The 22,113-nt window shown below is 45.4% G+C and overlaps 1 protein-coding gene across 3 annotated transcripts in view; it reads left to right on the top strand.

The window, feature by feature from the left end:
- Nucleotides 1–22,113, top strand: part of reln (reelin) — a 123,230-nt gene that overhangs the window by 62,373 nt on the left and 38,744 nt on the right. For all 3 annotated transcript variants that reach the window (XM_056765591.1, XM_056765590.1, XM_056765589.1), the window contains exons 5-23: nucleotides 706–738; nucleotides 855–933; nucleotides 1,924–2,020; nucleotides 3,046–3,097; nucleotides 3,239–3,335; nucleotides 3,422–3,662; nucleotides 3,949–4,094; nucleotides 4,364–4,515; nucleotides 5,198–5,313; nucleotides 7,539–7,747; nucleotides 8,788–8,916; nucleotides 9,024–9,133; nucleotides 9,821–9,887; nucleotides 9,999–10,232; nucleotides 13,378–13,539; nucleotides 13,816–14,052; nucleotides 14,287–14,479; nucleotides 14,564–14,676; nucleotides 14,956–15,093. In XM_056765591.1, the coding sequence (XP_056621569.1) occupies nucleotides 706–738; nucleotides 855–933; nucleotides 1,924–2,020; nucleotides 3,046–3,097; nucleotides 3,239–3,335; nucleotides 3,422–3,662; nucleotides 3,949–4,094; nucleotides 4,364–4,515; nucleotides 5,198–5,313; nucleotides 7,539–7,747; nucleotides 8,788–8,916; nucleotides 9,024–9,133; nucleotides 9,821–9,887; nucleotides 9,999–10,232; nucleotides 13,378–13,539; nucleotides 13,816–14,052; nucleotides 14,287–14,479; nucleotides 14,564–14,676; nucleotides 14,956–15,093 (2,605 nt within the window). The remainder of the gene's footprint in view (nucleotides 1–705; nucleotides 739–854; nucleotides 934–1,923; nucleotides 2,021–3,045; nucleotides 3,098–3,238; nucleotides 3,336–3,421; nucleotides 3,663–3,948; nucleotides 4,095–4,363; nucleotides 4,516–5,197; nucleotides 5,314–7,538; nucleotides 7,748–8,787; nucleotides 8,917–9,023; nucleotides 9,134–9,820; nucleotides 9,888–9,998; nucleotides 10,233–13,377; nucleotides 13,540–13,815; nucleotides 14,053–14,286; nucleotides 14,480–14,563; nucleotides 14,677–14,955; nucleotides 15,094–22,113) is intronic.

The following is a 22,113-nucleotide window of genomic DNA, read 5'->3' as shown; positions in this document are numbered from 1 at the left end:
GGATAAGAATCATTTATGCGTTGAGTGTTTTGTAGTCCACTACAAAGTCATTCTCAACAGTGGGATATTCAGGAATTTCTTTAAGCTCTCCGTTCATGAGTTAAACATGTGAGTGAGAAACATGATAGAAACAATTGATGCTAAGTTGATGGTAGATATCTGTTTAAATGGAATATTTATTCATTTTTAATTGCAAAACGTAAGCTGTCTGGTGAAAATATAATAGAATTTCAAATTAACAATTAATATTCAAGGATAAAGGGAATGATGGCTTCATAAAAGTATATAGCAAAACACACCCGATGTACATTCTTTCCTCTTCATCTTCTCTTAATGCACCTGACATCATCAATGCAACTTAGCAGCAACTGGTACATATATATGAAGAGTTTGGTTAAAAAATGAAACCTTTTTTTTGCGCATTCTAATTGATATTAATCAAACTACAGATGGTTTGTTTTGATCTCATTTTGAAAAAACTCTTCATTTATATATGTGACAATCAGGAGAAACACAGAACACCTGGACGCGGCTGCACAAAAGACTACAAAGGCCAACAAGACCACACACTACCACTTCATAATAAATAATGTGAAACTGGAACAACACACAGACACCTTACAGTTACTGTGCAAGCGTCTCTTTGTGTCATGTATTCATGTTGATATAGCTGCTGTGCAGTCATGTGTAACTTCTATGTTTCAGCTCCCACTAAGTCTCCAATGCGGCCCAGTCTGGGTGAGTCAAACCATCATCAGCACTCTCACACAAATATAACACTTACTCATCAAACCGTCTCTGGAGTAGCATTTATCTGTTCTTACTTGAAATGTGTCTGTTTCTGTTGGCTGAAGCTGTGGTTCATGGCGATCATGCTGTTCTCCGTGATGATTTTGAGTACAACACACCTGAAGAGCTGAATCTAAATATCTGGTGAGTAATACACATTACATTCAGTAAGTCATTTTATGCAAACATTTTTATGGACCCCCTCCGTCAGTTCACGCCGCGTTGCACAATGCTGGACATGGGTTTACTCAGGTTGGTTATTTAGAAACCACACTTATATGATTGTAATGGGCAATACACAATAAAGGGCTATATAAATGGCTCATTCAATCATATGTTGATGTGTGTCAACCGCACTCAAATATTAATGGCAGACCCCGAGGGAGTGCAAACTCCCAAAAAAGAAGGAAAAAGTGAGGGAGCCAGTGTTTACTACGTTGTTTTACAGGCAATATGTGAGCGGCCTCAACATTTATAAGAGAACACAGCTGTCAAACATTTATCTACTTACATCGCTCTGCTCATTCACAGCTAAAGCAGACCTTAACCTCGGCTTCTGTCAAAAGCAAATCCCGCCTTCTTTCATGTGATTGGACAGTAATCCTCGCCTTCCTTCATTTGATTGGCCACTTCAATCAGATTGACATTGACAAGCTCATTCATATTTTCTTCATTTTGTTGAAAATAAATGCCTATATGATCTGATATGTGAAAATGTAGTTTGTCTGAAGGTGGATTCGATCTTTCATTCATATGTAGCGTCAGAACTACTAGCTAGTAGTAACTACTTACTCACTACACAATGCCTTTGGTGTCATCAGAACATCAGATCGGAGATCAGTCATCTCATCATTTTCTAGATTATTGTACGGCAATAAATAAAACTTTGATGTGGCCCCTTATCCCCCATGCATACCCAGACGCTACGGCACTGATCACATTCATTCATCTATGGAAGTTAAACTGTCTGGTTCTTGCTGGAGCATTTAAGGCATTAGATATACAAACATGAAGAGCAACTAAGGACCAGTGTCAAGTCCAAACAGCTATTAACCAGCTGTCAGATTTCAAAACACCGCATTGGGTCATTTTACTGCTCTTAATGTGTTCTTCTTTTGTCTCCCTCTCTCACAGGTCAGACTGCAGTAACTGTGAAGTTGGAGAGCAGTGTGGTGTACTGATGCATGGAAAAGCTGTGATGTTTTGTGAGCCTTTTGGACCGAGAGAACTGGTAATGCCTTATGAATAGTGGAATAGTGCTAGTTAGCCAAACTTAACGTCCCGTTCATCATGTATTGGGTTGATGCAAATTACACAAAAAAGAGAAGATTAGTACAGTATGACACAGAATTGACATCTTTGATCAAATATGATGCTTCATGTCATACCACAACGCCCTTAGCTGTTATAAAATGCACTGTAACCCACTGCTTCTTTGGGCTTATGCTTTAAGACAGCGGTTCTCAATCCTGGTCCTCGCGACCCCCTGCTCTGCATATTTTGTATGCTTCTCCTACCGCTTCGGAGGTTTGTTTAATACGCCCATAAGAGCCTTGCGAAGTAAACATCACTAGATATTCTGCCATAAATCCCGTTCGAAATGTGGATAATGTTGCGCAAATCTCAAAATTACGGTTAAATTACCCTTCAATCTTCCGTAGTAAGTTTTGTTCTTCGTGTTCTTAAATTAACGTCGGCCGATTTCATGTGTGCAGGGAGTAGAGAGCAATGAACACAGTTCAGGGAACACGTCAATCGGAACGCGGTTCAGTCATTAAGCTCTCTTCTAATGAGCTAGAGATTTAAATCAGGTGTGTTAAACAAGAGAGATACACAAAATATGCAGAGCGGTGGGTCGCGAGGACCAGGATTGAGAACCGCTGCTTTAAGAGACACTGTGTGCTAGACCTACTCAATTGTGCTACATCGCTAATAGATATGATGATATAATTAAATATACTAGAACATATGCTTCAACATATTTTTATGAAAGACTGTCTTGTAACTAATTACTGGGAACAGTCACGTTGGTCTTATTGACACATTTACTGTAAACAGTATATTTATTTTCTAAAAAGATGAGCTGGGAATAGACATAGCAAGAAGCTTGACAATTCACTTCTTCCATGCTTTGGTTTGAATGACATTATTACACAGGCCACATGCAGTGTACACTGAACACAAATCATATGATAATGTAGACATTCTGCTTCTGGCATTGTGAAGTTCATGATTTTTTCAACCATTCTCTTTTAGACTACAGTGGCTCTGAACACAAGCACAGCTTCAATGCTGCAGTTTGCTTTGGGTGAGTGTGACCACCACACGCTGAATTCTTTCTCTTCCGCCATCAGTTTACTCTTTATATGTTTTTGGGGTGATCGTTGATGAGTTTATTTGGAATACGGGTGAATGTACATTTTTGGATAAACCTGTTTTTGTTTTCCAGGATCAGGTTCCTGCAGGTATAGTTACTCAGACCCCAATATAATCATCTCGTGCGGTCTGAACAATTCTGAAAACTGGAACACTTTGGAGAAGATCAGGTTTGTTTATGCGTCTTGGTCTAGTTGAAGTGGCATTAGTCTTGATCTGTCTTTGTTTTAAAAATTTCTTTCTTGCTCACACACAGGGCTCCCACTAACAGCAGCACAGTGGTTCATCTCGTACCATTAAACCAAGACTGCAGAGGGGAGGCCATGCATCTGCGCTGGAGTCAGGACTCACCCGTTGGGCCTGATGGTTATGAGTCCTGCTGGGGCCTTGATAACGTACTGCTGCTCAACACAGCCAACCGGCCTCCCCTGCTGGAGGACAACATGGACCCTCTGGACACAGCCAACTGGCTCTTCTTCCCAGGAGCTACCGTAAAGGTACTAAAAGGATCAATTACATAACATTCAATCTAGATACTAGCATGTGTGTTCCTTGGAAATCAAACCCACCACCTTCTGCTCTGATAACACAATGCTTCACCAGCTGAGCCAAAGAAACCGTTGGATAAACAGGAATCAGTTATAAGGCTACATGATGAGGTTACAGCTGTAACAGATTCATTTAATCTTTAACAATTCATCAGACTGTTCTCGTACACTTTCATGAAAGTCATCCACAACTTCACCACCTGTTTACAATTCACACAAAGTCTTTTTTTGACAGCATGCTTGTCAGTCAGAGGGAAACTCCTTGTACTTCCATGGCGGAGAGGGATTTGAACATAGTTTTGCTTCTACGCGAGATGTAGATCTCCACCGAGAGGAAGGGCGCAGTTATTGGGAGGAGGACTTTGAGAGTCCCGTCAGTGGGTAAGTATGATCTATGGAAAAGAAACATACTGAACATGGTTTTACTAGCTACTTTAGTGATGAGTGTTGAATAGTCATGCGTGATGTGGGCATGCATTTGTGAATTCATGAAAATTCCCATCTGTTGAGGAAACAAGGTGGCATAAATGTTAACATCACAAGTGACTGGTTGATAGGATAGGAGGGGTGCGTGTCTTTCTTGTGCACATACACGTCAGATATTGTCATGAATACTCTCTATTTTTTCATTTGGAACTTTACTCCTTTAGATGGGACATTAGTGGTGCTGTGTATGGAACTCAATGTGGGGAGATAGAATCAGGCTCAGCGCTCGTCTTTCTCCGAGACGGACAGAGGAAAGTGTGCACTCCATATCTTAACACCACTTTCTACGGCAACCTGCGATTCCACTTTACCATGGGTAAGTTTTCTTCATGCTGACGTGTGTTCTCTCATATTCTAAACCAGGGCTATTCAAATCTTACCCTGGAGGGCCGGAGCACTGCAGAGTTTTGCTCCAGCCCTGATCAAACACACCTGAGCAAGCTAATCAAGCTGTTCAGTATCGCTAGAAAATCACAGGTGTGCAAGTTTGATCAGGGTTGGATCTAAACTCTGCAGTGCTCCGGCCCTCCAGGGTAAGATTTGAATAGCCCTGTTCTAAACCAACACTAGAACACTTGACTTTCTGTTTTGGTAAATGAATATGGACATCTATGTGAACTGAAATATGTTCTCCTCTGTAATTGGCTTTATTCTCATCCTAAATGTTTTAATGCCTTCCATTCAGAGGTTGCGATCCACAGGAGTCTTAAGATTTGCATTTTCCAACTCTGTGGTGTGAACAGAGGTTACAGTCACTTTAGCTTTCAACGTTATTAGTTATAATAAAAATAAACAATGTTTCGGTATCAGTTCTGAAATTGTACTTTAGGATGTTCTGACATTACTGTAAGTCACGTTGGATAAAAGCGTCTGCTAAATGACTTTTTTGTGTTGTGTGATTGTGTTTGATTTTTGGAAGCAGAATTCTGTCAAAACAAGTAGAACACATGCTGTGGGGAAATGTGTTCAGTCTTTGCTTTGTACGTATGCTTTTGCAGGTGGGGAAGGGTGCGACCCTGGAGAATCCAACAAGAATAATGTTCTTCTGTATGGCCGGTCGGAGGGCAGAAAGGATCACATGCTCTTGGACATACTTCCATACTCCGCCTACAGGGTATAGATCCTTCTTAGTCTACATACACTTTAACAGTTCCTATATTCACTGAACTCTGCCCATCTTGCTCCAGCCTCCTTCCTTCTTCTTCAATATTCCTAACAATAGCTGTTTTCACTCAAACAGTCTCTACTGGTAAATGAAAAGGACCTTTTCAAAAATTGCCTGTAAATCAGTCATGCTAATTCACAATGGCTTTTGGCCAATTACAACATTCTGATGCAGATGATCAACTTACTCCATGCTGTTTATATATATTGCACATCTCTTCATCAAAGTTGTTTAAACCAAAAGCATGTTCTCATGTATTTGCTGAAGTACCCACGTCCACACCCTTTGAGGATGGATATGTGTAAACATCTCTGTTTTACGCAGCTGGTAGCGTCCTGCTTTCCTCCTACAGTTCAGTTTGATATAGAGTTACAGTACATTGAGATTTATTTTGGGTTTGTGGAAAAATTGCATTTAATAAATGTGATCGCTGTTTTTAAACATCCAATCAAATCGCAGGTTGCATTTTGAAATACTCCAAATCAAACTATAACCTTTTTGTAGAATGGAGAAGAAACAATATCACAATTGAGCGAGATAGCTATCCATTATTATAGTTCTTATTAATTTTCATATATTCACGTTAATCTCTTGGAACATTTTCGCCTTTAATTTTTTTACGATAATAACGTCTTGGTTATGTATGTAACCTCAGTTCCCTGATGGAGGGAACGAGACGTTGTGTCGAGAACGACAGATGGGGTTCGCCCTTGAGAACCAATCAACTCTGACTACTATAGAAAAGGCCAATGAAATTTGGCGAATGAAATTTGCATGCCGGTCTTGCTCCCAGATGTCCGGTATAAAAGGAAGGTGGCGTACAACACAATCCTGAACGAGCACCTCAGTGGGTCTTTCTCGTTGAGAGAGACACCAGGATGAAAAGAGGCGCCGTCTAGGGGCGTGTAACCGCCTAGTAGATGGGGCCCTAGCCTGGGTGATGGTCTCCGCCATTAAGGGGGAGTAGCCAACTCAGGATCTTCTCATCCCGTCTAGAGACCAGACATGGGTGTTCCAGAGGTCTGATCTGGGATGTCAGAAAGTGTCCTTCCCCTGGAGTGCAGGTCCTCTGTCAGGGGAATGGGTCAGGGGGAGTCGCTGTCCAGAGCATCAACTCTGAAGCCAAGTGCGGTTAGACCGGTGCTGTGTAACCAAATAACACTTGGTGCTCCCCTTCCCTGACCTTGCACAGTTTTTGTGCAAGGAGGCTCCTGGGGGGGTGTGCTTCCGCCCGTCCCGCGGTCAGCTGTGCGCAAGGGTATCCGTGCCGAGGGACCTCAGACAGGGAATACCAAAGCGGGCAATGGTGGTGTGCGGGAGGCGATCACGGGTTTACCTGGGCCTACCCAAACAGCATCCAAATGAGCTGGACTGCACGGGGGTGGAGTCGCGGGGGTCCCCGGAGGGAAGGTTGGCTCTGCCTTTTTGCCTGTCTGGCGGGACAGCCGTGTGTGTACGACCCTACGCCCTGGCCTCGTGCATCCCCGTCCTCGATGAGGGTGCCGCACCCAAGAGAACAGCGGGACATGCCGTGCTGGAGAATGCTCAGTCCTGAAAAGGACCTTTTTAGAAAAAAATCTCTAACACCTCCGGAACCGCCGAGATGCGCAGGCAGGGGAAGGTCTGTGCAGGTAGGGACGATCTGCTGCTCTACTTGTAGATCCGCCAATGTAGAAGAAGAATAATTCATTGAATTAATTTTGTTCGAAGTCATGAGCGAAGGCTCTGAAGAACAAAAGGTAAATGAATGCTGCACGCCGGCTTCCTTTTATACCGGACATCCGGGGGCGAGACCGGCATGCAAAGTTCATTCGCCAAATTTCATTGGCCTTTACTTTAGCAGTCAGAGTTGATTGGTTCTCAAGGGCGAACCCCATCTGTCGTTCTCGACACAACGTCGAGAGACCGACAGAAAGGGAACCACCGTTATCCAGTAGGTTGCGAGCGCACGTGATTATTAGCTACTAAGTGTGTTTTAGGTATATTGGCATCGATGTGTGAATACTGTCTTACCGGTGAAAAGACGGAATTTGTGTTTTACCAGTAAAGGCATTCTTTTAATTCTATGGTCATTTACCAGAATTACTGTGTGAAAGGGGCTCTTGTGTCACAATCACTCAACCTTTCATCTGTTTCCACCCTCACAACCTTTATCTTTTGCTTATCTGTTTCAGACACCTACAGTTGTATCGGTTAGCTTGTCCACAGAGCTACAGACTCCAGCTACTCAGTTTTGTTTAGAACAAAAGAGCCACAGTGGGCTTAACCGTCATGTTTGGGCTGTGGACTTCCTTCAGCTGCTACCCGTGCTGCCCGGTGCAAACACACACTTGGTGCAGTTTTCAATCAACCTGGGATGCGGTGCATATCAGCCGGCCAACAGGTGCACAATGTTAACATGAGAGTAGTATCTGATATGCAGAAGGGACTTTTCGGATCCGTGGGTCAAAAAACTAAATAACGCCCTGTTTACATTACAAGTGACTTTGTTACTGCAACTCGCAAGGGGTTGGTTGTTAGGTTTCTAGTGGCTACTCCCGCTACTGGTGAGAGCAGAATATTCACGTTAGCTCTCATCTTCTCTCCTATTGGCTGTCCCTCCCTAAAGTTGCTCCTCTTTGCATAAAGTTATAATTTTCTGTACTTTGTCACGTTGCTAGACAAGGCCAATCCGGTTGCCAACAGTTGCTACTACTCTTGTCATCGGAGGCCAGCTCTCCATTGAAATGTTTGGGATCATGCCAATGATAGTGTTGATGGGGCATAACAGAAAAAAGCTATGCATGAAAAGACATTCCTTGTAAATAATGCATTAAAACTTCACATTGCATAGGTTTGTACACGCAGTAATCTCTATGTCCCTTGTGTTCAGAATTCAAGGGCCTCCTATTTTATGTTGAAGTGTATGGAAAACAGATGTCATATTTTAATTTTAATTGGTCATGTTAAGTGAAGTATTCTGAGTGGAGAACATACAACGAATAGATTTTAATCTGCATCGCTGCATGCTAACATCACGGAACTAATTTCTCTGGTTAAATTTGAAATCGTGATTTCCAAAATTTTCATTGAAGGTTCTTTTTTAAGACCAGCGTAGCTGAGTGGACCATGTGCATTTTGACTGCCTCAAAATATGCTAGAAGTGATCAAATCTTTCAGGAAGATTATCTTTCTAAACCCCTCCTTCTCTGTGAGCCTACTCTGCTCTGATTGATTAGCCCATCCAGTCTGTTGTTATTGGACTTCCTGCAAACATTGTGAATGCACACTAAACACCACATACAAGCAATGAAGGGTATGAACATAAAATGAACACAGTAAGACAAACCAGAAGTTTTAGCAGCAATAAAATGCCCTAATTTAATCAAAATAACACAATAAAACCATGAATGTTTTTTAAATCTTCTTCTTCCGTATTTATAGTGTCAGCCTTGAGTTTTCAACCAGTCATGGTCGCTCCTGGTCACTCCTCCATACTGAGTGTCTTCCTGAGCTGTGTGCAGGGTCACATCTCCCACACAGCAGTATCTACTCATCAGAGAACTACAGTGGGTCAGTCGCGCTACAATAATTTATTAAGATTATACGTCCATAAGTGTAAACCCCCCTGACAAGATGGCTGGACCATAATGCATTTCGCTGTGTTTGTGTGCCTCTAGTTGGACGAGGATCACCATTCCTCTGCCGAACGCCGCCCTCACAGAAAGCACACGCTTCCGGTGGAGACAGGCCACTGCTGGAGCAAATAACATGTGGGCTATTGACAATGGTAAGTAGCAAGGTTACCTTACGTGTAGAGATGTTACTCAGCCGGAATAATTCTTTACTCTATAACGTGTTTGCTAAAGTTTACCACTAAGTAGCAGTCTATTCGAAGGCTGCGTTCCACTTCACTTTTAGACAGGCCCTCGCAAACTCCCAAAGCACTTCCCCTCGTGGGAATCCTTGCCGCCATCTTGAAGTGATTAACACTTTGTGAAGTGGGCGAGGGAAGTTTATATGAACAGACCCTCGATTTTGACAGAGGGTGATGCTGTATGTTGGGGGAAGCCACCAAACTCTGGAGAGGGCAATGAAGACAGCTCTGGGTCTGTGGCAGGCCTGTGTTGGTATAGGGGATCACACTCTAATAACATGTAATCCCCCAGGAGGAGCTTGGGTACAAAGAGGCTGTGGGGCTCGTGAGCGGCTTGTAGCCGCGGGTGCATAATGACTTAAAGGTTTTGGTTACATTGCCTTGGCTTACTCGTCGTTGTTCATGTTCATTGCAGCATTTACTAATACATTTTGAAAATTAGCTACTTGTATTGAGATTGACTAACATTAATAGATGCTGAAAACTATATTACTTTTGTCACTACCTTTTGGTAAAGTTTTTCAGCAATTTTAAGTTAATAAAAAAAGATTGATAGTTTTAAAATAAATAAACCACTGCTTGTTGATGTGCGTGTTTCAGTTTATATCGGGCCATCCTGTCTGCGTTTTTGTTCGGGTAGAGGACACTGTTCACGCACAGGCTGCAAGTAAGAATGCCCTTCATTCACATTAAAAGATAAATGCTGTTTGAATGCTAAAAATCATAATGTCTAATTTTTGACAACCTAATTGTCTAATTGATATTGATATTTCTTTAGGTGTGACCCAGGATTCAGCGGCCCAGCATGTGAGATAGCTTCTCAGACCTTCTCTGCATTTCTGTCAGAGAGTTTCTCAAGCGTGAGACTGTCGTCCTATCACAGCTTCTCTTCGCTGCGAGGGGCAGAGGTCAGCTTTGCCTGCGGGGTCTTAGCCAGCGGCAAGGCCTTGGTCTTCAACAGGGACAGTAGAAGACACATCATTACAACACCACTGGACAGCTCACAGGCCAGGTACACATACCCATCTCATCTGTTGGGTCATTATTTTAGGAACCCCATTCTGTCTGTGGAAAGGATTGGATATACAGTAGGGATGAACAAGTTTATTTGGCACGAGTAACGATTCAGAATAGGAAGGAGAGCCATTAGAAATGTGTGCTGTTGTGGGGCCTAACAGATCTAAAAACAATATTAATTGAACTGGTCAGGTCGCACAAGCAGATTTTGTGTTAACCAAAGTCATCTAGTCTTACTTTAAAGAGATAGTTCACCCAACAAGGAAAATTCTGTCATCATTTAGTCTCCGTTAGATTGTTTCAAACATAAGATTGGTTTGCTACATTGGGTCTGGATTTTGGTGGGCTAACATTGACAAATGCCCAAAGTGCCATCAGATAAGGCTGCTAGAACTAATATAACTATTTGTATACAGGGTTACAAGATTTGAAATGTAAGAATGTAATTTGCCTAAAAGTGCCTTAGGAGAAATGTTCATAAGTAAATATTTATTGCTAAAATGTAAAGATGATCATGTAACAGATTCATATAATATACAGGGCTGAGTATGTGAATCTGCCCCACACACAAAACACACTTGCCGCATGGTAGACAATATTCAGTTTCCTGAATACAGAAGCCGCATGCATATAAACAATGTCCCCATAATCAATTATGGACAGAAATGTACTCAATGAATTTCCTTCTTCCTTATAATAAAAGCAGCTTCTCAACAATAAAGGAACCCCAATTTTGGTTTGGACATTAAAACCCAGTTTCTCAGCCAATCATATACCTAGGTATTTATAAGAGCTAACTCTTTAAATATTTGTACTACAGTATCTAAAGTTGAGATCTAGATCACACCTCTGCTCTGCTCCATGAGTAATAGATCGACAAAAGTTCTGGGTCTCCAGTACAAGCACCCAGAGTCTGCATCAGATCAACTACGTTCTGATTGTACCATCCAGTGAGGCAGCATAACACGTCTGCAATAAGGTTGAACTCAGGGAGGCGAACCTTTACTTTAAGGTACCTCGATCTTAACCCTACAGATTTTTGAGGACTTTTCTACACCAGCTTCTGGTCCTCGTCTGCGTGTTCCAGATTGTTAAGGACTGTTCTATACCTGCTTCTGGCCCTCGTCTGCGTGTTCCAGATTGTTAAGGACCGTTCTACACCAGCTTCTGGCCCTCGTCTGTGTGTTCAAGATTGTTAGGGACCGTTCTACACCAGCTTCTGGTCCTCGTCTGTGTGTTCCAGATTGTTAAGGACCGTTCTACACCAGCTTCTGGTCCTCGCCTGCGTCTTCCAGATTGTTAACGACCGTTCTACACCAGCTTCTGGCCCTCGTCTTTGTGTTCCAGATTGTAAAAGACCGTTCTACACCAGGTTCTGGTTCTTGTCTAAATGTTCCAGATTGTTACGGACCGTTCTACACTAGCTTCTGGCCCTCGTCTGCGTGTTCCAGATTGTTAAGAACCATTCTACACTAGCTTCTGGTCCTCGTCTGTGTGTTCCAGATTGTGACGGACCGTTCTACACTAGCTTCTGGTCCTCGTCTGCGTGTTCCAGATTGTTATGGAGCGTTCTACACCAGCTTCTGGCCCTCGTCTGCGTGTTCCAGATTGTAAAGGACTGTTCTACACCAGCTTCTGGTCCTCGTCTTCGTGTTCCAGATTGTTAAGGACTGTTCTACACCAGCTTCTGGTCGTCGTCTCTGTGTTCCAGATTGTTAAGGACCGTTCTACACCAGCTTCTGGTCATCGTCTGTGTGGTTCAGATTGTTAAGGACCGTTCTACACCAGCTTCTGGTCCTCGCCTCCGTGTTCCAGATTGTTAATGAATGTTCCACACCAGCTTCTGGCCCTCGTCAGTGTGTTCCAGATTGCTAAGGACCGTTCTACACCAGCTTCTGGTCCTTGTCTGTGTGTTCAGATTGTTAAGGACCGTTCTACACCATTTTCTGGCCCTCGTCTGTGTGTTCCAGATTGTTAAGGACCGTTCTACACCAGCTTCTGGTCCTCGTCTGTGTGTTTCAGATTGTTAAGGACCGTTCTACACCAGCTTCTGGACCTCGTCTGTGTGTTCCAGATTGTTAAGGACCGTTCTACACCAGCTTCTGGTCCTCGTCTGTGTGTTTCAGATTGTTAAGGACCGTTCTACACCAGCTTTTGGTCCTCGTCTGTGTTCCAGATTGTTATGGACCGTTCTACACCAGCTTCTGGTCCTCGTCTGTGTTCCAGATTGTTATGGATCGTTCTACACCAGCTTTTGGTCCTCGTCTGTGAGTTCCAGATTGTTAAGAACCGTTCTTTACCAGCTTCTGGTCCTCGTCTGTGTATTTCAGATTGTTAAGGACTGTTCTACACCAGCTTCTGGCCCTCTTCTGCATGTTCAAGATTAAGGACAGTTCTACACCAGCTTTTGGTCCTCGTCTGTGTTCAAGATTGTTAAGGACCGTTCTACACCAGCTTCTGGCCCTCGTCTGTGTCTTCAGATTGTTAAGGACTGGTCTATACCAGCTTCTGGCCCTCGTCTGTGTCTTCAGATTGTTAAGACCCTATTGTTCTTCAGGAGATCAGCATCCCACAGAGCTCTGTGTTCACAGCAGTTAAACAGAATCCATCTCCTTCCCCAGTGCATCACAGCCCAGTCTGACCAGTTGAAGATGTGCCACCACCAGACTTCTCTTGACCACAGAGGAACATAAATAACACGATCCAAACCTCTTACAAGAGACCTTGGCATTAGTTTATTCTTCTGTTAAACCAGGTGATTTACTTCCTCCAATTGACACATATTTTCATTGTATGATCTATTTGGATCATTTTTACTGTTAGGGTGAAATTCTCTACATTGCCCAGATTGAGACGGAGGGTGGGACATTTGACACACACACTTCAGGTGTTGCGTAACCAAACTCACAATGTGTCTTGTGTATGGTATATTCATTTTTTTAAAGGAATCATGTCATGTCAGTATTGGCGAGTACCACTTAAAAATACCGGTACTCATACTAAAAAGTTAAAAAGTGGTATCTGAGCATCCCTAGTCCTAGTGGTTCATGAATGTGTTATATACATCAAGGTTTTCAGATGTTGCCATTAGTGCACCATGATACTAGCTCTTATTCGTTCTTCTGTTTAATTTTTTGTAGGTATCTCCAGTTTACTTTGAGATTAGGCAGTCGCAGCATTCTGAGTTCATGTCCTGCTCCAGATCAGCCAGGAGAGGGCGTCCTCCTGCATTACTCCTCAGATAACGGAATCACCTGGACACTGCTGCAACATTACGCCTATCAGGGCTTCCACGAGCCCAGGTAAACCCTCACTCAATACATGTTACACATTCCATAAACTTCTATTGTTTTTAAACACAGCTCGCTCTATAAAGCCCAACCCCAAAAGAAAACCTTTTTCTCTTTTGAAAGCTTTATTTTAACACACAAGTCCATTTTGCTCAAGTCTGTCTGGTTTTGGGTACTTTGTCCTCAAAATATGGTTGAGTGGGTACATACGCCTGAGCTTAAGGCTGCAAGCTTTAAGACCCCTATGATTCATTTAATTTATCAGTTAAGTTGCATTTTTCCTCCCAGAATTGTATCTGTAGAACTTCCTCCCGGGGCCCGTAAATTCGGGGTACAGTTCCGCTGGTGGCAGCCTTACCACTCGGGGCGTGGGCAGGACGTTTGGGCTCTTGATGAGATCAGCATGACCTCTGTCCTCTTTAACATCATCAGTCTGGACTTTAGCAATGTGCTGGACGTCACTCAGAGTCTGGGCTTCTATCTGGGAAATGTACAGCCCTACTGTCTACATGACTGGACTCTCAGGTACCATTTTCATCACAGCACACACATCTGCTATTTTGCTTTATCCTATACTTTACACCTGCCTTTGATGTTTGGTGACACACAGTTTTAAATGCTAGAAGTCTGTTTCTCATGGACCAGCTATTGCTTTGTAATCCCTCTGAATATTTAGGAAAAAGTGTTTTATTGCAGACAGTTTGAGCTGTGAGAGAGTTTAGGATGAAAGTGCAAGACACTGATTAAATGTTCGCTCAGTTTCTCAGGTGATCACGGCACAGCCTCCAGTATTCGCTATGTGGAAACGCAATCCATGCAGATCGGAGCGTCCTATATGATCCAGTTCTCATTGGTCATGGGCTGTGGCCGAGAGCCGTCCCCTTACATTGACACTCAGGTTCGCCTGGAATTTTCCACCAATCATGGCTTGACTTGGCATCTTGTCAAAGAGGTGAGAACTAGAGATCGATGATGAAGAGCTGCATGCAATCGTGGCAATGTGTTGATGAGTAATCAAATTGTTTGTGGACAACAGGCCTGTCTCCCAGGAATGCCTAGCTGCTCAGAGTTCACTGCTCCCAGTGTGTACCATCCCTCTGAATTCACAGACTGGAGACGGATCACGCTTCCTCTCCCATATAAAACCTGGTAAGATGTCAACAGAAACAACCTGGAAGTGATGCTTTTTCAACATGCTTACATGTTCAGACTTCTAGCAAATTTCATCATTTCATATAAAACTGTTTGTAAATCAAGATGTAATGTATTTTCCTGAGCAACATATCATATTTCTGCCACATCTTGGCTCGTCTTTCATGAAGTTCTGCGGAATAGTGCTGCAGTTATCCAAAGCCAAGCTTTTAGCTACTCATGCCTCGTGAGATACTGACATGTCTTATCCTCTGTGATGTTTGTTTCTGGCTTTAGGTCAAGTGCGACACGCTTCCGATGGATTCAGAGTTACTATCAGGAACAGGATGAGTGGGCATTAGATGACATATACATCGGGCAGCAGTGTCCTCGGATGTGCCGTGGACATGGCTGGTGTGATCACGGTCACTGCAGGTCAGGCAGAAACACTGGGACACATAAACATAACAGCATTTTGTAACAGAACACATAATTTCCACCTAAACAAATCGCTTGGTTGAGCATGGCTGGGTTTATTTAGGAATCATGTTAATCAACTGGCTTGTTGGGAGTTGAAACTGTGCTCTCTTGTGTTTGTCTTCTGCCCTTGTCCTGAATGTGATCACCCAATCTATATGATCTCCCGGTAAAGCATAACTGTTCAACCTGTGGCCTATCTCCCGAAGCGAGGTGAACAAACACTGAGTTGCAGAGTAAATTTTGAGTTGAAAAAAAAACAGACAAACCCAAATAGGTTTAGATCAGGTTCAGCTGTAGCACAACACTTGGTATAAACCTTCTGTCAAATCCAGTTTGATCCAGAGTGTGTTAGGCGCTAGCACCTGAAAGTGTGACACGTGAGGCAAACAGCCAATCACAAGGAACATGGAAACCATCATCAGTTTGACTGACTTCTGCCGAGTATCAGCGCAATTCACTATTTTGTTGAAGATGATCTGAATTGTCTTTTTGACTGTCTGAATTGAAACACATTTACAAGGCAGGAATAAACTGGGCTGCAGTGAAAGTTAGAGAAGGCAGCGACTGAATATATCAATACAGAATCAACTTAATTTAAATGATTTATATAGGTTTACAATAATATCAAAATATAATATGTATACTTCATTACTTTTAAATACTATATATAACAAAGTTTGTTTTTATACAAATACAGTTATATTTATTTGAATCCTATATTAATTATCAACTGGTATAATAATTATATAAATATGTTTTGAATTATACTAAAAAAATTAAATATACATACAAATAAACACTTAGCAGCAAAAGATTTTCCTCTAAGATCTTATCACTTTAAACTTGGAACGAGAGATACATGGAGAGTGGCTTCACTCAGATATACGTGTCAGATAAGCGTCACTTTTCTAGCTCTAACCCAGAATAAAACCTGCTCCGGAGCAGGTTAGCCACGTAGCCTAAGTAACCATGGCGACGAAACCCGCTCAAAACCAATCCACCTACTTACCTGGGTAAAAACCCAAACCAGCTTTGTGATACAGGCCACAGATGTTGATTTTTAGAAAACAATTGTTAGAAAAGCGAGCATGATGTCCAGCCCTGTCCTGAAATTTCATCCTACCTGTCAGATTGACCAACCCGGCATGTCCACATCAATACTGGGTCATTTGTTTGCACTGTGTGGCAGGGTAAGAGACACGGCAGACACAAGACAGCAGATGTAACAAACCCCGGAGGGAAGTTTATTCGAAACACACACAGTGAATATGCCCAAACAGTGATATCCCCGGGGTGCTTGTGTTGAGTGTAGGTCGTCCGTGCTCGTGCAATCTGGTCCTAGTTCCTTTACTCGCTCGTATCTGCTGGTACAAAAGTCAAGAGGTTAGAAAGGGTGAGATACCAGCCCAGAGTGGTAAGTGCACGGGGTTTTTATGGCCGGGGGCAGATCCAGGATCAGCTTCGCCTAGGAAACAGCCCGGCAGCTAATGATGATCGCCTACACCTGAGGCTGATTAGCTGCCGGGCTGTTTCCTAGGCGACGCTGATCCTGGATCTGTACCCGCCCCGCCACACTCCCCCCCCCCCCCAGAGTCGACCCTGTATCCTGGGTCCTTGGGAAACTAGTAAGGGTGGGAGGGCAGTGTCGCCCGACAGACCTGCCCAGCCAGACCACATCCGTGACAACCCGTCCGCATTGTCGTTCGCGACCCTGGCCCGATGTCGTACCGTGAAGTGGAAGTCCTGGAGCGCCAGGAACCAACGGGTCACACGGGCGTTAGTGTCCTTCGCTCGGGCCATCCATTGTAGGGGGGCATGGTCTGTGACCAAGGTGAAGCTTCGACCCAGCAGGTAATAGCGCAGCTCCAGGACTGCCCACTTCACGGCCAGGGCTTCCTTTTCCACTGCGGCATACCTGTTCTCGGCCGGTGTCATCTTACGGCTGATGTATGTGACCGGATGTTCTTCTCCGTCATGGACCTGAGATAGGACAGCTCCCAGACCCTTGTCGGAGGCGTCCGTCTGGAGGAAGAAAGGGCAGCCGAAGTCTGGGGCGTACAGGACCGGTGACAAGGTTAATGCTTGCTTCAGAATCCGGAATGCTGCTTCCGCCTCGGCCGTCCAGGGTCTCTGGTTGTCCTTTCTTCGTCAGGTCTGTCAGGGGGCTGGCTATCGAAGAGAAGTGGGGTATAAAACACCGATAGTAGCCCGCCAATCCTAAAAATGCACGCACCTGGGTCTTGGTGGTTGGTCGGCTTGCCACCCGAACAGCCTCTACCTTCTGCTCCTGGGGTTTTATGAGTCCCCGACCGATCTGGTACCCCAGGTACTTGGCTTCCGTAAGTCCCAGGTGGCACTTCTTCGGATTGGCTGTGAGTCCAGCCGGACGTAGCTCGTCGAACACCCTCCGGACTCGATCCACATGCTCTTCCCAGTTCTCTGAATGGATTACCACATCTTCGATGTAAGCGGCTGCATAATTCTGATGGGGCCACAACACGATGTTCATCATCCTGTTCATCATCCGCTGGAATGTCGCGGGGGCTCCATGCAGGCCAAATGGTAGAACTCGGTACTGCCAGTGGCCGCTGGGGGTGCTGAAGGCCGTTTTTTCTTTGGCCTCAGCCGATAGGGGTACTTGCCAGTAGCCTTTCGTGAGGTCGAGAGTAGAAATGTACCGAGCCCTACCAAGGCGATCGAGCAGATCGTCCACCCGCGGCATCGGGTACCCATCGAATACGGATACCTCATTCAGCTTCCTGTAGTCGTTGCAGAACCGAAGGGTGCCGTCCTGCTTTGGTACCATCACAATCGGGCTGGACCACGGGCTACGAGACGGTTCAATGACCCCAAGCTGTAGCATTCGTTGTACCTCCTCTTCGATAGCCTTCCGACGGGCTTCGGGTACACGATAGGGCCGTTGCCTTACAATGACTCCGGGCCCAGTCCGGATGACATGCTGGGTCACGTTGGTTCGTCCCGGGTGCTCCGTGAACACATCCTTGTATTGACGAACCAGGGCCTCTAGCTCTGTCTTCTGAGCTGCGGCGAGCTGTTCTCCAAGGTGTACCACGGGCTCAGCCCCCTGTACATATGCCGCTACTTGCGCTGGCGGAGCAATCCACCTCTTCAGGAGGTTAATGTGGTACACCTTCTCCTCCTTCCTTCGTACCGGCTGACGTATCCGATACGTGACCGGTCCCACCTTCTCTATGATGGAGTATGGCCCCTGCCAGAACGCCAGAAACTTGGAAGTTGCCGTTGGCATGAGGACGAGCACTCGATCTCCTGGCTGGAACTCCCGTGCCTGGGTGGGCCGGTCATACACCCTCTGCTGGGCGCGTTGGGCTTCTGCCAGATGTTTCTTCACGATAGACATCACCAGGTCAATCCGCTCCCGCATCTCTTTAACGTGTTCGATCACCGTCCGATGTGGCGCAGGCTGTTGTTCCCACACTTCCCGGGTGATATCCAGTAATCCTCTAGGTTGACGTCCGAGCAGCAGCTCAAACGGAGTGAACCCGGTGGAGGCCTGGGGAACTTCCCGAACCCCAAACAGGACATATGGCAGCAGGAGGTCCCAGTCGCGCCCGTCTTCAGCGATCACTCTCCGTAGCATTCGTTTTAAGGTTTGATTAAACCTTTCCACCAATCCGTCCGTCTGGGGATGGTAGACTGATGTTCGTAGTTGCTTGATCCTGAAAAGTTGGCAGAGGTCCGCCATTAGCCGGGACATGAAAGTGGTGCCCTGGTCCGTCAAAATGGCGCTGGGGATACCCACTCGGCTGAACATCAAGAACAGCTCCTTGGCAATGTTCTTCACGGTGGCTTTGCGAAGGGGAATGGCTTCGGGGTATCGAGTTGCGTAATCCACAATGACCAGGATGTGTTCATGGCCCTGGGCGGCCCCTATCAGATCCATGCCAATCCGGCCGAAGGGTACCTCGATGATGGGCATCGGTATTAACGGGCTGGGGGGTGGGTGCCGAGGAGATTTCCGCTGGCAGGTCGGGCAGCTCTTACAAAACCGGTTCACTTCCGCGTCAATCCCTGGCCAGTGAAAGCGTTCTCGAATCCTCTGTAAGGTATTCTGTGTTCCCAGGTGTCCCGCCATCGGGTGCGAATGGGCCAGCTCCAGAACCGCCTCCGTCTTGGTCCTCGGCACCACCAGGAGATGTTTAATTTCTCCCCCGCCGTGAAGCGACACAGTATAGTAGACCATTCTTGACCACGAAGTGGGGGAGAGGGTGAGGCGCAGGAAGCCGGTCTTGTCCTTCCAGCACCCGGATCTGATTCCAACAGTGCTTCAGGCGTTCATCTTCTCGTTGTTCCCGGCCGAAAGCCCCTTCCTCGGTAACCTGGTGAAACACATCCATATAAACATTCGGGTTGGCACACTCACCCTCTCTTTCGCTTCCCTTGGCCAAGAAGGCTGGTTGGTGAGTTTTAGCCCTTGGTGCCCGTCGCCGTTGGCGGCCCCCGTTGGTGTGTTTTCCCCGGAACGTGGCGGCCATCAGCCTGTCGAATCCCGGCCAATCTCGACCCAGTATCACCGGTACCGGGAGATCCTGGACGATGCCCACCTCGATTTGCCAGGACCCAGGTTCTGCTGCAACGGTCACCCGGCGTGTAGGCACGTGTTGAGTGTCGCCATGAATGCAGGTGATGGGAACCATGGCTTTACTTGCAGGAAGAGGCCGGATCACCGCCGGTTGCACCAGGGTGATTGCACTACCTGTGTCGAGAATAGCCCGGTACGATTCTTTTCCCACATTCACAATCCTAGTGGGTGCTCCCTGAGGGAGGGTCCGATGTACTGCGCATCCTGCCATCCAGGCCCGGACGCCGGGTGACAGGGGTTCAGTGGTCATGGGCTCGTCCACGGGTTCAGGGGCCGCTGGCCTACTCACTGGTCGCATAGTACCCTCCGGCCGTGGCCTGTCGTATCGTCCCCTCCGGGGTGCCGTCCTCTCTCTCTCTCCCGTGTCTCGGGCTGACGATGCTTCAGCCAGCTCCACAGCCTCGACCAGTTCTTTCGTTGTCATTAGATTCTTCATACTCACTGACCTTCGAAGATACCGGGGCAGGGCACGAAGAAGCCGGTGTGCGAGGATTTCTGCCTTCAGCGTGGGGTAGTTGTCTGCCTGGTTGGACGAAAGGGAAAAATAGGCGCGCTGCGCTTCCCCCGTTAAGAAGGGCGCTAACGTGAGCGCCCATAACTCACTTCTCTGCTAGCGATCACTTCGAAGGTATGTAGATAAGCTTCGACGTCGACGCGCCATGTTTGTTTGCAGCTGATTGATCTCTTGGTCGGCCCGTTCCTGTCTATCCCTCATCTGGTCAAAGCACTGCTGCTGGCGGACGGAGACATAAGTAAGTCGGCGTAGTAGTTCCTCCATTTGCTTGACCGTGGAGAGAGAGAGGGTGTCCGTCATTCCTAAGATTGACAAAACGAGGATGTTAGGAAAAAAAAAAAATTGCTTGAGCCGGTCTCTTACCAATTCGCCCGCATTCTCCACCACTTGTGGCAGGGTAAGAGACACGACAGACACAAGACGGCAGATGTAACAAACCCCGGAGGGAAGTTAATTCGAAACACACACAGTGAATATGCCCAAACAGTGATATCCCGGGGGTGCTTGTGTTGAGTGTAGGTCGTCCGTGCTCGTGCAATCTGGTCCTAGTTCCTTTACTCGCTCGTATCTGCTGGTACAAAAGTCAAAAGGTTAGAAAGGGTGAGATACCAGCCCAGAGTGGTAAGTGCACGGGGTTTTTATGCCCGGTGTAGGCGATCATCATTAGCTGCCGGGCTGTTTCCTAGGCGACGCTGATCCTGGATCTGTACCCGCCCCGCCACACACTGTTAAACCAAAAAAAAAATCCTACATATTTATTTAGTACACATAGGGCAATCTAATATTTTATGGTTTTTCGTGCTGTAAATTTGATTTTATACTGGTAGGAACCCTGAACTCCTTGATGAGATGGTCCAGGTGTGTTTGATTGGGGTTGGAGCTGAAATCTTCAGGATGATAGCTCACCAGGCACAGGGTTGAAGAAGTGTTTTATTTTTTATCAATGTGGTTTTTATTAAACTTTGCGTTCTGGTAGGAAAATCTGACAGGGCAGGACAATTCAACAGAACACCATCACTATGGCGAAAGCAGATCACAAAATCGGCGTAAGATTGTGTTGGATGACCGCATGTTCAGTTAGTCTTGTGTATAAATAACCTCTTGTTTCCTGAGTCTGTTTCTTGTTTCTTCACTGTTTTGCATCTGTTTACAGAGTTTGGTTTAGATTATTTGACACTCTTGTTATGACATGTTGTTTATCTGCGAGGTTTTTGTCCTGAGGGATATTTTCTCACAATATACACAAGGATAAGAATAACAGGGTGCTCACAATGAAATGCTGTTCTGGACTGGGATCAAGAATCCAAAGATTATCAGCTTGCTTTCTGTGAGGTGATGCAACATTGCATATTAGTCCGGTACAATATGAGGTGAAGCCTTGTTTTCCAGCATCTGGGCTTAATTGAATTTGTGATAGCGGTACTTCAGGTCACCCTGATAGATGTTAAAGAAAAGGGTTTCCTATAGGCTCTAGACATGACGGAGCACAGATGGACCTTGGTGCTTCATCCTTTAATTATTTGTGGGAAAAGTGTTTTTTCTTTTCTATGTGTCTGCCAGATGTGTTTGGCCCTGACCCAGAGTTCACTGAACATATCTGGAGTAATTTCTGCCATCAGCGCACAGCCGTGAATCTGATTTCTGCTTTTATTGCTAAACATCAATAACATGTGTGAGGGTCAGCCGAGATGCTCTGCAAAGAGATTTCATTTCATTTAAAAAGGAAAAAATGACAAAGGTGAAAGATGGATGCGTGGTGTCCTAGCCGAGCTAGTCATGTACAAAGACACAAGCTTGAGACAGACTTCTGTATTAAATTTGTGTATAAAACTAATATTTA

The sequence above is a fragment of the Triplophysa dalaica genome, chromosome 14, assembly GCF_015846415.1.
Source record: "Triplophysa dalaica isolate WHDGS20190420 chromosome 14, ASM1584641v1, whole genome shotgun sequence".
In the NCBI taxonomy this organism is placed as follows: Eukaryota; Metazoa; Chordata; class Actinopteri; order Cypriniformes; family Nemacheilidae; genus Triplophysa; species Triplophysa dalaica.
The sequence above is the reverse complement of the archived record's forward strand: the minus strand, read 5'-3'. Positions and strand labels throughout refer to the sequence as shown.